Here is a 15,952-nt window from a genome sequence, read left to right as displayed (position 1 = left end):
ACATTCCAAAGACCACAACCACTGAAAAAAGGTTGACCCAATTCGGTACATTGTAGCTTTTGATTTTTGCCCCTTTTTTTTAAAAAAAAAGGCGGGATTCATCAACCCGATTGTGTGAAGACTTTTTCGTCATTTACGTTGGGTTTCAATGTTATTAAACTGGAGGATTAGCAATCCTAACCAGTGTACATAGGTACTTTTAACATTCATAACAGAAGTCAGGTACCCACAATCTTTTGGGGGGGGGGAAAAAAAAGTCAGTTTGCCACACCTTGTATCTCACCAAATGCCTGCCTTATTGTCAACTAATTTAAAACCGCAAAGTCAGCGGGTCAGTCAGCATCTTAGGTGAGGGAGGGGGGAGGGGAGGGGAGTGGGTGATGAGCAATTTTAGTACGGACAGACTTCATGTTTCTGCTGTAGACCTATTTGTATCTACAAATGCTAATTAACCCATTGGTGTTTCCAGATACCACGGTATTTTGCTATTATAACAAAATCTGTTGATCGCTAGACAAGAGTCAAACTTATAGCTCATACAAGATGCGGATCTGACGGTTGAAACAATTAATGGACAAGCTCATGGCCTTGACATACAAAGCTGAATACAACTCCTGCACAAAATCTAGTCGAGTTTCCTGACCCCGGTTACATTGCAGTTTGAGTAATAGACTCCAGTAATGTCAATCTTTCTTCACTATTCGTAATTGGCTATGCTATTCCTATAACTCGTCAACCCGACGTTTTCAAATTTCCCACTACACTTTCATTGCTCTAACTTCCTAAACTGTTTTGGACAACACACTTTTTAAAAAAAAAACTCTACTTACCATTGTGTTTCAAGTACAAACACCCGAGCTACTCCAGCTCTCCCTACTCCATGTAAAACAGATTAGACTAGGCCAATCAGGGGTGAGGAGCTTTGCATTTGACAAGTGCTAACTGTTGCAGGTGTAAATGGGGCTGATCCTCCAATCCATGTATTGTCAGCCTTAAGTGCAACGATCTTCATCAAGTGGTTGTGTTTGTCATTCTTAATGTTGATAAATACCCCTTCACAGTCCCCTAATGCCATCAGGTCTTTGCTAAGTGGTTCTATTTATTGCAGACATTTAAAAAAATCAAAAAAGTATGATGTAAAATGCAAGATTCTTGTGCCAGGTCTGGTAAGAAACCAGGGTCCTATACTGAACAGTTCTTCTTCTTTGGCCTCCTTGTCTCAAGAGACAATGGGCAAGCGCCTGGAGGTGGTCAGTGGTTTGTGCAGCCTGGAGTGGCTATAAAGGCCAATTCTAGAGTGACAGACTCTTCCACAGGTGCTGCAGATAAAATTGGTTGTCAGCGCTGTTACACAGTTGGCTCTCTCCTTGCGCTTCTGTCTTTTTTCCTGCCAACTGCTAAGTTTCTTTGACTCGCCACACTTTAGCTGAACAGTAAATCACTTTCAACAATGGGAAGCCTCAAGCAGCAAATAATAGCTCATGGCCTAATCAGTACAGATTTATTATCATCTAACATTTGTATCCCCTGCCCTATGTATAAAACCCAGAATCCCACTCACATTTTTTTCTTATAATATGGATGTTGCTGGCACTTGTCAAATTCAAAGCTCCCTAACCTGATCTAGGTTGTTTCATGCAGAGAAGGGAAAGCTGGAGTGGCTCTGGGTGTCTCTATCTGAATTACAGTGGTGAGTAGAGGGCTTTTATAACGGTGGTCCCAGCACTAATCCTTGTGGGATCCCACTTTCCACCTTCTACCGCTCTACCACCTTTTACCCCGACTGAAGGTTCCGATGAAGGGTCACTGACCCGAAACGTTAACTCTGCTTCTCTTTCCACAGATGCTGCCAGACCTGCTGAGTGGTTCCAGCATTTCTTGTTTTTATTTTACCCCGACTCACTGCTTTCTGTCTTGTAACCATCTAGTAACCCATTCTGTTACTTGTCCCCTGACTCCACATACTCTGATCTTATTCATTAGTCTATTATGTGACACCTTATTAAAGGTCTTTTGGAAATCTATATAAATTACATCTAATGCATGGTTCTTGTCTACTCTCTTTGTTACCTCTTCAAAGAATTCAATGAGGTTGGTCAAGGAAGCCTTTCATTTTTGAAATTCGTGCTAACTATTCATTATTGTATTTTTATTTTCTCCTATAGTAGGTATTCTGCTATTTTTCCTACCACCAATGTTAAGCTGACAGGTCTGTAGTTCCCTGGACATGTTCAATCTCCCTTAAATAGAGATATAATGTTAGCTGTCTGCCAGTCCTCTGGCATTATACGTTTCTCTAACAAATGATTAAATATGTGTAATCGCGCCTCTGCTATCTCTTCTCAAGGTTCTTTTAAAATGCACGGAGGCAATCCATTTGGATCAGGGGTTTAATCCTTCTTGAGTTTGATTAGTTTATTTAATATATCTGCTCTTTTAATTTTAAATGTCGTTATATCATTTTAAATCTAAATTTCCAATGTCATGTCCACCTGATCTGACTCCCTGATAAATATTGAAACATCTTAGAGGGAACCATGAAGGTGATGGAGTTCCCATGATCTTGCTGCTCTTCTCCTTCCCGAATAATCTTCCAAAGCGCTCTCAGTTATGGAATTATCTCTTTCAATTGGAATATTGTGCACATAACTCCATTATTTAAGAAAGTTGAGAGAGAGAGAAACCAGAAAATTATCGACCTATTAGCCTAACACCTGTTGTAGGGACGGTTTGGAGTCTATATTTAAGGACAGAGTGACTGATTAGAGAAAGTCAATATGGATCTGTAACCGGTAGGTCATGTCTAATTAATGTAATTGAATTTTTTGAGGAAGTAACTAAAGTAATAGATAGGGGAATGTTTATGGATGTGGTTTATGTGAGCTTTCAGAAGGCATTTGATAAGAGACTGTTAACTAAAATTAAAGCTCAGGGAATTGAAGACAAATTATTGACCTGGTTAGGAGATTGGTTAGGTGGTAGAAGACAGAGAGTAGGGATAATAGGTATGTACCTGAATTAGAAGGAAGTGATCAGGATCTATGCTGGGGCCTCAACTAATCACTACATTTATTAATTGCATAGATAACACAATAGAGAGCCATATATCCAAGTTTGCCAATGACACAAAAATAGTGGTATAGTAAGTAGTGTAGATGGGAACACAAAATTACAAAGAGTCATTGATAGATTAAGTGAGTGGGCAAAACTGTAACAGGTAGATTTCGACACAGGTAGATATAATGTCATCCGTTTGGAACCAGAAATTTGTTTTCTGGTATTTGAGTTTTATCTAAAGAGTGAAAAACTAGGAACCATAGAGGTCCAAAGAGATTTGGAGATCCATGTACACAGATCACTAAAATGTAGTAGTCAGGTACACAAAAATACTCAAAGAAGATAATGGAATGTTAGCTTTTATAACTGGAGGGATAGAAGCTTTGCTACACCTGTACAAAGCCCTGGTTAGACCACATCTGGAGTACTGTGTACAGTTCTGGGCACCACACCTTAGAAACGATATATTCGCCTTGGAAGGAGTGCAACACAGAGTCACCAGAATGTTACTAAAGGTCCAAGGGTTAGATTATGAGTTGATATTGCATAAACTAGTCTTACATTCCCCAGAATATAGAATAATAATGGGAAATTGATTGAGGTTCTTAGGGTTTTGAAGGATAGATAAAGAGAAACCTTTACTGCTGGTGGGGAGTCTAGGACAAGCAGACATAACCTTAAAAACAGAACAAGGAGAGAAGTTAGGAGAAACTTCTTCACTTGAAGGGTGGTAGAAGTGTAGAACTCTCTCTCTCTCAAAGCAGTATATGCTCATTCAATTATTAATTTTAAAACTGAGATTTATAGATTTTTTTCTAGCCAAGGATATAAGAGGATATGCAGCCAAAGGCAGGTGGATGGAGTTACGATAGAGTTAAGCCATGAACTCTTTGAATGGTGGAACAGGCTCAAGTGGAATGGTCTAGTCCTGTTCCTAGGTTCCTATGGTAGAAATAGCAGGGCTGGGAGGCGCTGGTGAAATAAGCTTGGTAAGTTGCACCAACCCTAATGACATTGTTAAAACAGAGTGTTGGTGGTGTGCAGGAGAGTCCTTGCTGTGACATCCCTCTGGATTTTCCCTTCCTCTTCCCCCACTTGTGATGAAGACTGTGAAAAAGCATATTGGGAATCATCAGACTGTTTCTTCAACCCTTCCCACTGTGTTGCAGCAGGTTAGCTCTCAGGTGCTGGGTCACTGTACCATCCATTTAAAAAAAAAAGTTTTATAACCAAATGCATTTAAAGGTAGCAACTGAGCACCAACACAGCACAGGAATACAAGCCAACACCACTCCCACTCAGTAAAGATCACACACTAACAATGATGTACCATGTACATTGTAGCAAGCTTACAATGAATGTAAGATGTAGAAACAGAAGTAGGCCATTCAGCCCCTCGAGCCTGTTCTGCCATTCAATTAGATCGTGGTTGATCTTAACTCCATTTACCCCCTTTGGTTCTGTGTCAACACTTTACTTCAAATTAAACTATGTCAGCATTTTACTTTAAATTAAACTGCAGATATAAAACAAGGAGACATGGGCTCAAACTAATAAACAGCAATTTGTCAAGAAAGTCTACCGCACAAAAGAGTAATCGATATAAACTTCCAGTTAGAGTAGTGGAGACAAAAAGCCTGTAATTATTTAGAAACAATCCAATGCTGTAATGGAGGAATGTTAGGATCACTCGAAATAGATGGAAAAAATGAACTGAATGGCCCTTCTCATCCATAATTACCTTGTGTGGCACTGATACAGAGCACAAAGATCCCAGATTCAACCTTAGGTTTGTACTCATCATCAGTCAGATGAATGGGTGCTACAATGTGTCTCTGCAAATACTTGGAGGGGAAAAAAGAACATATTAGCCAGGGTATAATAAACAAAGGAAAAATACAAAAAAAATGTAAATAATTATTTATCCTAAATCGAACTAGCCCAAAATTGTTATGGAATTGCACTAAAGTAAATGCCCAGCAGAGGGTGGTATTCTCTAGTCTCCTGTATTAGGAACACCAGGGCTCAGAATTAGGTGCATCAAGGAACAAGCTTTAGTCAATCTGCAGTTATTACTGAACTGGGTATTGGAAATGGATTATTTTGATTGCTTTCACATTTGCCCTGCAATTTTATTCTGAAAAAATTTGTATTTAATGTAAACAGTTTTGAACTTTTTGCCCAACTTTTAACATTTTTATTTTCTGTATTAAGTGTGATCAGGTTGTTTGCTGATTCTCCACGGCAGTAGTGCTTAATCAATAATGACTTACATTTATATACCGCTTTTAACATAGTAAAAACATCCCAAGGTGCTTCACAGGAGCGTAATTAGACAAAATTTGGCACTGGGCCACATAAGGAGATATTAAGACAGGCAGCCAAAAGCTTAGTCAATGAGAGAGGTTTTAAGGACCATCTTAAAGGGGAAAGATAAGTGGATAGTTTTGGGAGGGAATTTCAGTACTTCGTGTCTAGACAACTGAGGGCATGGCTGCCAATAGTGGAGTGATTCAAACTGGGGATGTGTAAGAGGCCAGAATTTGAGGAGCACAGAGAGTCTGGAGGGTTGGAGGAGATTACAGAGATAGGGAGAGGTGAGGATATGGTGGGGTGGAGTGTGGGGGGAGTTGAACAAGGGTGAGAATTCTAAAGTTGATGCATTGCCGGACTTGGAGACAATGTAGATCAGCCAGCAACAGGGGTGAGCGGTGAACAGTACTTTGTGCGAGTTAGGATACGTTCATCAGAGTTTTGGATGAGCTCAGGTTTAGAGAGGATGGGAGGTGGCAGAGGGGCCAAGAGAGCATTGGAATTATCCAGTTTGGAGGCAACAAAGTCATCGATGAGCAGCAGTTGAACTGAGGCAAGGATGGAGTAGAGCACTATTACAGAGGTGGAAGTAGGTGGATATGGCATCAGGAGTAGGAGGCTGAAGGTGCAAACAGTTTGGTTCAACTTCAGACTGTGGTCAGGGAGTGAAATGGATATGGTGACTATGGAACGAAGTTTGTGGGAGAGACCGAATACAATCGCTTCTGTCTTCTTGGGCGGCACAGTGGGACAGTGGTTAGCACTGTAGCCTCACAGCTCTAGGGACCCGGGTTCGATTCTGGGTACTGCCTGTGCGGAGTTTGCAAGTTCTCCCTGTGTCTGCGTGGGTTTTCGCCGGGTGCTCCGGTTTCCTCCCACATCCAAAGACTTGCAGGTGATAGGTAAATTGGCCGTTGTAAATTGCCCCTAGTGTAGGGAAGTGATAGGGAATATGGGATTACTGTAGGGTTAGTATAAATGGGTGGTTGTTGGTCGGCACAGACTCAGTGGGCCGAAGGGCCTGTTTCAGTGCTGTATCTCTAAAATAAAATTAAAAATTCCCAATATTTAATTGAAGGAAGTTTCTCTTCATCCAGTGCAGGATGTTGGATAAGCAGAGTGACAAGTTCAGAGTAAGTGGAGGATGGTGAGAGCTGGTGGTGAGAGTGGAAGATCACCCATGATTGTATTGAATGGCAGGGGAGGCTCGATGGGCTGAATGGCCTACTCCTCTTCCTATGTTCCTATGAGAAAGTTCTTCTGTAATCAACTCATAAACAACAAAAACCTGATTATTGCAGTTGAAAAGAAAATCCCTAATCACTTTGCATAAAAAAGCAAAAAAATTACAAACTTTTAATAATTCTAATTTTCACTCCCATGTTAGGATTTAAAGCAAAAAAAAAACCAAATTGTTCATGTTTTGGCAACTTTCACCTGACTGCGTTGATTGTCACTTCAATGCGGATTGTAGAGTGTTTAAGGGATTATCTGTCAATGAAATTATTATGGCGAATGTTCCCAAAGTAGGTTGATCTTTTCGGTTATAATGCTCGTCAATGTGCATCAACCTTATAGTTTACCCGGTGTGCAAGGAATTCTATAGGTCTTTTCTTTTAATAATTGTATGTCTAGCGATCGCACCAGTAGTAAATTGGATTAACCAATTAATAACGCTGCCGTATAAACCGCACCCCCCCCCCCCCCCCCCCACGTACGAGTCCCCAAATGAAATGTTATTTCATCCTTTAATTAGAGCGGTTGGCATCGATCCAAGCTCGGAGCCGTCCAAAGCAGTAAAATAACATTTGAAATTTTAAGATTTGCAAGTCAGCAGAGTCAGTAAGAGATAAATCGGCTGTTAGTTGCTGTTTAATTGTTTCAATGTTTTGGTGTGTTCAGCCCCTGTGCTCCGTGTGTGTGCTGATGAGTGAGTGAGAGTTTGAGGGCTCTCTCTCTCTCTCTCTCCACTCACGACTCTGGTTAGTGTTTTGGATGACATTGCGTGCAAAGCTTCTGATGACATTGAAAAGGATCCGGCACCTGAAATATAAGGAAGTGAGTCTTGCCTGGTGGGGTTATTTCGTGCGGCAAAACCATCACTCGGGGCTACATATTCCTAATGATGATCAGCACCAACTTTTAGACCCATGTTGGCGGATTGCTTTTGCGTGTGTGTGCTTAAGTGTCAACTATTGTGATAGCAACTCGTCCTGTCCCTGTGCTGTGCAGTAAATTCACAGCTCGAAGCTCCGCCAAAGGTCGCCTTGGGACAGGTATGTCGATTACACCCAGCAACTGGTCAGTTCCCGAGGCGGGAGAAATAGATACTAGCAGCAACGTGCAGGTAGAAGCAGGGAATTCGGTTTAAGTGCAGCAGGAATGTGACAACAACACCGCGTACTTAAATGTTGCTCACAGCCAACTCTTATCACAGATCAGATAAATGTGGGATTTAATAAGAAATTGGTTGCTGCCTGGACAACTGATAGACTCGATTCAGACTAGGTTATGCTTACTTTCTTTTCAAAACAATTATGAAAGTTTTAAAAGGTTGCTGCCATGTTGCTAACCTGATGTGGAGAATAAAGGAAGAGACAATTAATATGACGTGACACTAACGCCGTACTGTGCATCACTTAAAAAAGAATAATATAATAAAGGGTTGGGATGGCACTGAGTGAAGTGGACTGAACTCCAGTGACTAAAGTAGCACCTGTAACTGTTGGCAGGTTTCAAAGCCATGATTCCACTCGGCGAATGTATGTACGCGGGCAGAAAACGAAGGAAACCCATTCAGAAACAGTGAGTACAGCCATCAGCAACCGGATAGACAGATGTAAAATGTCTAATTTGGTTGCCTTTTTAAAATAAACACACTGTTGGTGCCAGGTGCTTGAGGCAGCGATTGTTTGAATATAATTGCGCTGTTTCCCTGCTGTTCCTTAACGGCAGAGGCCATTGTAAAAAAAAAATATTTTGAAAGGTGCCAGTCACATCTTGGTGAAAACAGAACTGTGCCAACTGAGAAAAGAAAGTTTATTGTAAAAGGACTGGGATTTTTTTTTATAGCGGGAATTTTCATCGTTAAAATATCTAAACGAAACTGAAAGACTTTTCAAATTGTCAAATAATTTCAACTATTTTTAAATAGTATCATTGCAATGATTCGTGTTTCATTATTAAGTATGGATGTTAATTATTGAACATATTGATTTTCAGAATATTAAATATTTATCCAGGTATAAAAGTGATGTATATTTCATCATTAATTTACACTATATATTGCATACTTTTGGTATATAAAGTATATTTTATTGTTAATTACTAATTTGCTGAACCAGTTTGTTGTATACAGACTCATTGTAAACTGCAGATTAGTGAGTTTTTGAAATAAAAAGTTTCTAACCTTTCACAAACAATAAGGTGTACATTTGTGAAACAGCCCATAATAATGTCACAGTTTTTATTCTTGCATTCTTTTGTAAATATGTTTTCTCTAAAGAGTGGCTGATAATTTGATGAACACACTAGCACTTCTCTCTCGCTCATTGCAGTGATTCGCATCCTATTAGTTTGGAGATTATGTGACTGCATTATAAGCTATATAGTAATTGGATCAGAAATGCTTCTTTGATACAGTTTCAGCGCAATGCCTGTTTGCAACAATTTCTACCCAAGATACTGACATTTAATTTTAAGCTGAAGTTATTTTGTTTTGTGCTTCCTGCTTTTTTTGATTATAAACTTGCAATTAAATTTTAAACACAAGGTCGCTGTGTGGTATTACTTTATATTTTGGTTGTACAGCTGCTGTTTTCTTTCACAAAATCAGTAACGTGTCGAGCTTGTGCAAGAATCCAGTGATGTGAACTTGAAATGCACCACACAGACTTAAACAAAAAATAATTTTGACAAATCAGCCCGGCTGCAATTCAAATGTAACTTTCAGAAGCAGCAATGTCGGTCGTGGAGCTCAACACTGCAGAAGGAGTTCCTTCTGTTGATTAATGAGCCCCCATTTTAACCTAACCCAGACCAGAGTTTGTTCAGGTCCGATGCTCGTTTCCCACCCTGCCGATTTTACTCCCCATTGAGCACAAGAGAGGAGTCAATTGTCACTTGCATCACCTGGCGTTAAACAAACCAGTAATAGCCTTAAAATGGGATCAGTACCCTGAGCCCCCCGCCCCATTTAACATTGACTAAGAGATGAGGGGCCTAGCACTGGCTGCCCAGAACACAGCTCTATGTTAGGCGATGGGCCTCTTTTTTAATATGCAAATATGTGATCATGACACCATCCCACACTTAACCTTGCTCGCGACTCAATCGCCAAGTCCCATTCACCCATCACCCTTGTACTCACTGAAAAACAATGACTCCCGGACCACCTATTCTCTGAAATCGGGTGGGGTGTGAAATCAACATTGGCCCTGAGCCCTTCAGTTCCCCATCTGGCGAAGTTAGATTAAAATTCCTTTTGGAATGGTCTGGTGAGGAGAGTCTGTATGTGCTCTCCTTGCACAAAGTTGTCTCTTTCAACAAATTTCCCCCTAACCTTTAGGAGGAAGATTTTTACGTCTGGGTGTAAATCTGGCATTGGGATTGCCCACTCCTTACAGAAGCATTTCACTTCACTGAGGTGAAAAAAAAAATCAGGCGGAATGTAAAGCCGGAGTCTGACCCAAACCAGTCATTCCCCCACCTCCCCCACCTCTCCTTGCTGGGGCAGGTTCAGTTGAAATAGGGGCTTGAGTCTTTGCCTGTGATTTTCAGGGTGTCGAATGACCCATTTCTGCTGGGTGGAGAGGCCTCAGCATTCAGCTTGCTGTGTTTTTCTTGTATGTTTTTGGGAATACAAGGAAATGAGAGTATGGATGGAGAAAGGTGTAAGATGGATTCGGACTTGATTATGAATAATCCTTTATTGAATTCAACCAAGTCACCACATACCCGATGTTTAAGCAATAATATTGAGCAACAATCTTACAAAGAAGAAAACAATAATATCCGTCTTTTGCTTTGGATAGAGGTCAGAACCCTCAGATGACTGTTTGTTTGTCTTTCTCTCCCACTCTCTCCCCCCATCCTGTACCTCTAAAAATTCAAATGTAAAACTAGAGTTCTTTATACTCTTGTCACGCAAGTTGTCTCTTATTTGGATTTGGTATTCTCATTCCTTGACCCCTTATCAGAACTGCTCAGGGCCTGTGCGTACTCAAGCCCCCTTTATCTTGACATGCTCAAGGTCCGCATATTCTCTACTTCTCCTTTTATCTTGTTGCAAAATGCTTGAAACCTGCAATGTAAGCAGGTTTCAGCATCACCTTGCTCTGCCTTTCCTACATTCTGGGTAGGTATTAACTTGACAATTTCATGATCTTTAGCCACTATCCTATGATTCCTAGCAATCTCATGTTTATAAGTATGTGCTGTTTATACATTAAGAAGCTGATCCTAAACATGAGTGGTTTAAGTGCTTTCAACGTAGAAACCATATAATCTAAACATAAGTTTTATATCCTGAAAAGGCCTAATCTTACACAGGGAGGGAAGAAGTATTAAAACCCTTCCATTGAGTTGTGTGTGTGTGTCATAGGCTAAACTGCTGTTCACTGTGCCCAATTGATTTCAAAAGTATTAGTGACTTATGTTTCTAAAATAATTTATTCTAGCTATAGGCCCTGATTGATTTATTATGTATGTTGAACTGTGCACAGTTATATTGCAGCCTATAAAATCCAACAGTCAAAAATCCAAAGCAGTATGAAATAAATTTGTACGTCATCTAGCACAGTACAATTTCTGATTTTTTTTCTTTTTTTTCTTGTACATTTTCCAATTGAATATGCCAGGTGTAGAATGTCTCAACCAGGAGTGTGCAATTTTACGCTCACTTAATTGAATGGAAAATCCTGGGCTGCAGCATGCTTGTGCATGCAGCATCTGAGGCTGTACTCCTGGTGTGGGAGTTGCTGCAATGGGAGCACACAATAGAGAAACTGATTGCACAGTTAGTTGCATGTTGTTGATTGCATAGTTAGTTCTATGCTCTGAGCACACACTTGCAAAGTACTGCTGACATTGCACCAGTTGTGTATTATTGCTTTAAAATGCAAAAGTATTGGGAGCTTCTGTTATTTAACTAGAGCATGAAAGGTATCAGCAGTGGCTCTGTGTGGTACTCTCACCTCTCAGGCAGCAGGCCCTGGGTTCAAGTTCCACTCCAGAGATTTAAGCGCAAAATCTAGGTTGACACTCCAGTGCACTAGTGAGATAGCGCTGCACTGTTGGAGGTGCGGGCGTTTGGATGAGACATTAAAGTGAGGCCCTCTCTGCCCTCACAGGTAGAAGTAATGGGCAAGGGAGCCCATTTGATGCCTTGGCCAATACTTATCCCTCAACCAAATTCAGGCCTAGAAGAATAGCTTTTCTTTGGTTTCACACCTGAAAAACAAATGTAACATGTAAGGAAAAGTGGGTGCTAATTCTTTTCCCCTGTTATATGCCTGAGTAATATGGCACCAGCATTCCCTCTGTGGCTGCACCTGACTATGCCTGAAGATTGCCCAGCAAGCTAGATACAAATGAATGTCAGATGGCTCTACTCACATGTCCTGTAATAATACCAGACAGATCAGCATTCCTGCATTTCACTATTGGGATTTCTTTCAGGGCCACAGGCGAGCTCCTGCTTTGTGGCAAAATCATTTTCAATTGACTTGATAAACACGACTGTTGACAGCGACAAATTCTCACTAGCAAATATCAGAGACCAGACATGATCTAGAATGTCATCAAACGAATGTCCTGTTGTATCTACCATAGCATTGTGCCATGCTGCCAGATGGACAATGTCCTGTCATGTTATAGTGTGGAGATGATTGTGAAGGACAGCTTCAACCAACCAATGACACAAACTTACTCACTTGGCATCATTTTGGATGATGGTAATAACAGGAGAATATCCCGAAAGCCAAGAATCTTCATGTCCAACCTTTAAAATGATAAAGGGATTAGATAGGATAGATACAGAAAACCTATATCGTCTGGTGGAGCATAATCTTAAAATTGCAGCTAAGAAATTTCGGAATGAAATCAGGAAACACTTTTTTTTACATAAAGGGCAGTTGAAATTTGGAACTCGATTTCCCCCAAAAAGCTATGGATGCTGGGAGACAACTGGACCTTTCATGATTGAGATTGATAGATTTTTATTTGGTAAGGAGCAAAAGATGGGTAAATGGAGTTAAGATTCAGATCAGCCATGATCTAACAGAGTGATAGAACAGCCTTGAGGAACTGAATGGCCTACTGTTCCTCTGGCAAGGATTTTTATTTAAATGTGAGGGTGGGAACGAAGGCAGGTGGACTCTTAAGCCTGCCCCTCAGGTTGGCATGCTGGTTTCCTGATGTGAAACCGACATGCTGAAATTTCAAAAGTCTTTGAGGAGAAGGCAAAGAGGCAACCCACCCGAAATAGATAAATGGCTAGTTAAGGCTCTTAATGAGCTTGCTGTCCGCTCGTTAAGGGCCGGTTTAGAATTTGTTTTTTAAGGCATGAGACCACGCATGGTCTCAACCACGACCAGGAAGAGGAGGCGCAAACATGGTGGGGAGCAAGTCAGAACAGCAGGATAGCATCAAGAGACACCATTGAAGAGGGAAGGCTCAGAGAAGGCCTTCATTCAAAGGCAACTAGGTGTACAGCATCAAAAGAATTATCTGTAATACCTCTTCACTCTGGACAAGGGCATTTTGGGGGATGGCCTTGGGTGGGGTGGGGTGGGAGCAGGTGGACAGGTCCTTCTGCATACAGGCCTCACGGGTTTTTGAGAGAGGGGTTCAGGAAGACTCCACATTCCAATTGAAAGGAAGGACATAACAGGAAATGGGATTAAGCTACTCTGATAGGATAGGATCAACTAGCGATGAGGAGCAGAGGCAACAGGGCACAGTGGTGAGGAACGAGGGGCAGGAAGGCAACAAAGGCGATACCCTTAGCATAGAGTCTACCACCAGAGGGGAAACTAGCAGGACATGTTGGAGCATCAGTGCCGCAGAAGGGTGTGCCTATTCAGGCAGATAGTTGTTGACTCGTGTGTCTTCATTGAGCGTCATCTGTGGGATCACACCTTGCTAGGTGCAAATTGGCTGCTGTATTTCCTACATTACAACAGTGTCTACATTTCAAAAAGTACTTAATTTGCTCTAAAGTGCTTTGAAATATCCTGAGTTTGTGTAATTCTTTTTTTTAAATGGGTGGTTGCCTGTTTTGCCCTGCGATTAACCAACTAACAAAATCATGCACATCAAAGTCGCATTTTCCCCAATTTCATCAGCTGGTCCTTGATTGTGTACAGGTACTCTCCCTGTTTAAAAAAAGTCATTTGAGTGTCTGTAGCTAAAACAGAGTGGACTTTTGAAGTGGGTAATGGATAGAACAGAACTAATACTGGCTGCAACATCAATAACTTGCATTTAGTTTTTTTTTGCACTTGTGCATGTCCTACTTGTTCAGGACTAATTGTTTTGCTTTTTCACTAGTTTCCTAGTTGTATTCCGATGTGGCCTTTGTTAAGTGACATTGAGCATCAAATAAATGGGCCATATTAAAGAGGGAGACATTGGCAACAATATCCCATCGTGACTTCAAGCCATTAAAAATGTTTCAGATTCTCTATCAATGTTTGTGCAATCATTTTATTTAAACTGTGACTGTTGGGTGCTTAATAAATGATTTCTCCATTTTATTTCTCAAATGTCTGAAAAGTATGCCACAGACAAGATATACATGAAGTGCAGTTTCTTTTGATCACATCACTGGGGGAATTAGCGGATGACATGATTGCATTACATGAGGAATTGGGTGATTTACAGGATGACATCACTAGAGGAATTGGCTGGGTTAAAATCGTGAACCAACAGTCCTAATTTTCTTCAGTAGACATGAGGTCTACTCAAATTGTCCTCCCAGCAGGATGCCTCACCCACTGGCATAGGATATCAGGCACCATCTCCTCACAATTTTTTCTTCATTAATTTTAGTGACTGGACGATCAAGATTGCATACAAACTTGGTTTGTATTCCCTTAAGTTTAGAAGGTTGAGACACCATCTAAATTGATGTGTTTAAACTAGTTAAAGGATCTGAAAGAGAAACCATTTCCTCTGGCAGGCAAATCTGGAACAATGGGACATAATCTTAAAATTAGAGCGAATCTATTTTGGAATGAAATCAGGAAGCATTTATTCACACAAAGGGTACGGGAAATCTGCAACTCAAGTCCCCAAAAGGCTATGGATGCTGGATCAATTGACATTTTTAAGACTGACAGATTAGATTCTTGTTGGGTAAGGGTATCGAGGGATATGGAGCTAAGGTGGGTAAATGGGGTTGAGGTACAGGTCAGCCATGATCTGATTGAATGATGGAGCAGGCTTGCGGGCTGAATGGCCTACTCATATTCCAATGTGCTCTACTTTGTCATCTTAATCTGGTTTCTACTTGGTTGAACATGATTGTAGCTACTCCAAAATGTGAGTATCAGTGAGAAGGGATCTGTCATTTTATCTCACACATTGAAGTGTAGCAAAGACACATGGATGGAACTGAACAGAGAAATCAGTCAACCGGCAGCTAGCTTGCTGTTTGGATATTTGTCACCGAGCACAGCCACTGCCTTCCCACCCCACACCCCTCCCTCCACTGCCACCAAGTTCCCAAAATAATGATTAGTGTCAACATTTTAAGACACTTGAAAGAATGTCATGGGTCTTGGACTCCAAGTCTATGTATATTCCTAGTCACCATACTACAGTGGGGACATCCTAGGTCTTGGAGAGGGTGTGGAGAATGGTAAGCAACATGTTATCAGGGACTGGGATTTGAGGAGATTGTGAAGGAGACAGAAATGATGGCCTGGGACATACCTGATTAAAGTTAAAGATTCTAATTGGCCTAGATAAAAGGGGCTCCAATAAATTGTTTGAAAAAATCACAAATTCTGTAACCAGAGGGCTCAAAAGAGGGAAATTGAGCAGTTTTGGTTTAACCAATTCACACAGAGGATGGCAAATGTGGGGAACAAACTGTGTAGGGAGATGATGGAACTAGATAGTGTTGGATAATCCAAGAGAGCGCTGGATGTTATTTTTGGTGAATGAGGAATTGAGGCATATTTGAAAGAGAGAGAGAGAGAGTGAGCAAATGTGGTGTGGCATTTTGTTTTGAACTTTGAGTTGACCATGGGCCACAATGAGCCAATGCATTTGTGTCTTTGCAATAACTGAATAATTGTCATTTATTATGGATTATGGACTCTGCCTTCTTGTGCATGCCTGATTTCCATTGCCCCAGCATTGGTGGCCATATCTTCATCTGTCTAGGCTCCTCTGGAAAACCCTTTCTAAAATTCTCTGCCTCTCTTCCTCTCCCTCCTCCATTAAGATATTCCTTAAAACTTACCTCTTTTTGGCTAAGGTTTTTTTTCACCTGTCCTAATATCTCTTACTGTGGTTCGATTTTAAAATTTGTATGATAACACTCCTGTGGAGTGACCTTGGATGTTGCTAAATT

At 40.9% G+C, this 15,952-nt stretch overlaps 1 protein-coding gene across 3 annotated transcripts in view; it reads left to right on the top strand.

Annotated features, from left to right (window-relative positions):
• Window positions 1–7,304: 7,304 nt before the first annotated feature.
• Window positions 7,305–15,952, top strand: part of LOC137379367 (aryl hydrocarbon receptor repressor-like) — a 202,744-nt gene continuing 194,096 nt past the window's right edge. Inside the window, exons 1-2 of one of the 3 annotated variants that reach the window (XM_068050084.1) lie at window positions 7,305–7,428; window positions 8,103–8,175. In XM_068050084.1, the coding sequence (XP_067906185.1) occupies window positions 8,114–8,175 (62 nt within the window). In that variant the 5' untranslated portion in view covers window positions 7,305–7,428; window positions 8,103–8,113. Of the gene's footprint in view, window positions 7,647–8,102; window positions 8,176–15,952 lie in introns of those variants that run through there. The other 2 variants (XM_068050075.1, XM_068050090.1) reach the window with 2 other exon arrangements.

This window comes from Heterodontus francisci, chromosome 2 (genome assembly GCF_036365525.1).
Source record: "Heterodontus francisci isolate sHetFra1 chromosome 2, sHetFra1.hap1, whole genome shotgun sequence".
In the NCBI taxonomy this organism is placed as follows: Eukaryota; Metazoa; Chordata; class Chondrichthyes; order Heterodontiformes; family Heterodontidae; genus Heterodontus; species Heterodontus francisci.
Note: the sequence above shows the minus strand (reverse complement) of the source record. Positions and strands in the feature narration are given on the sequence as shown.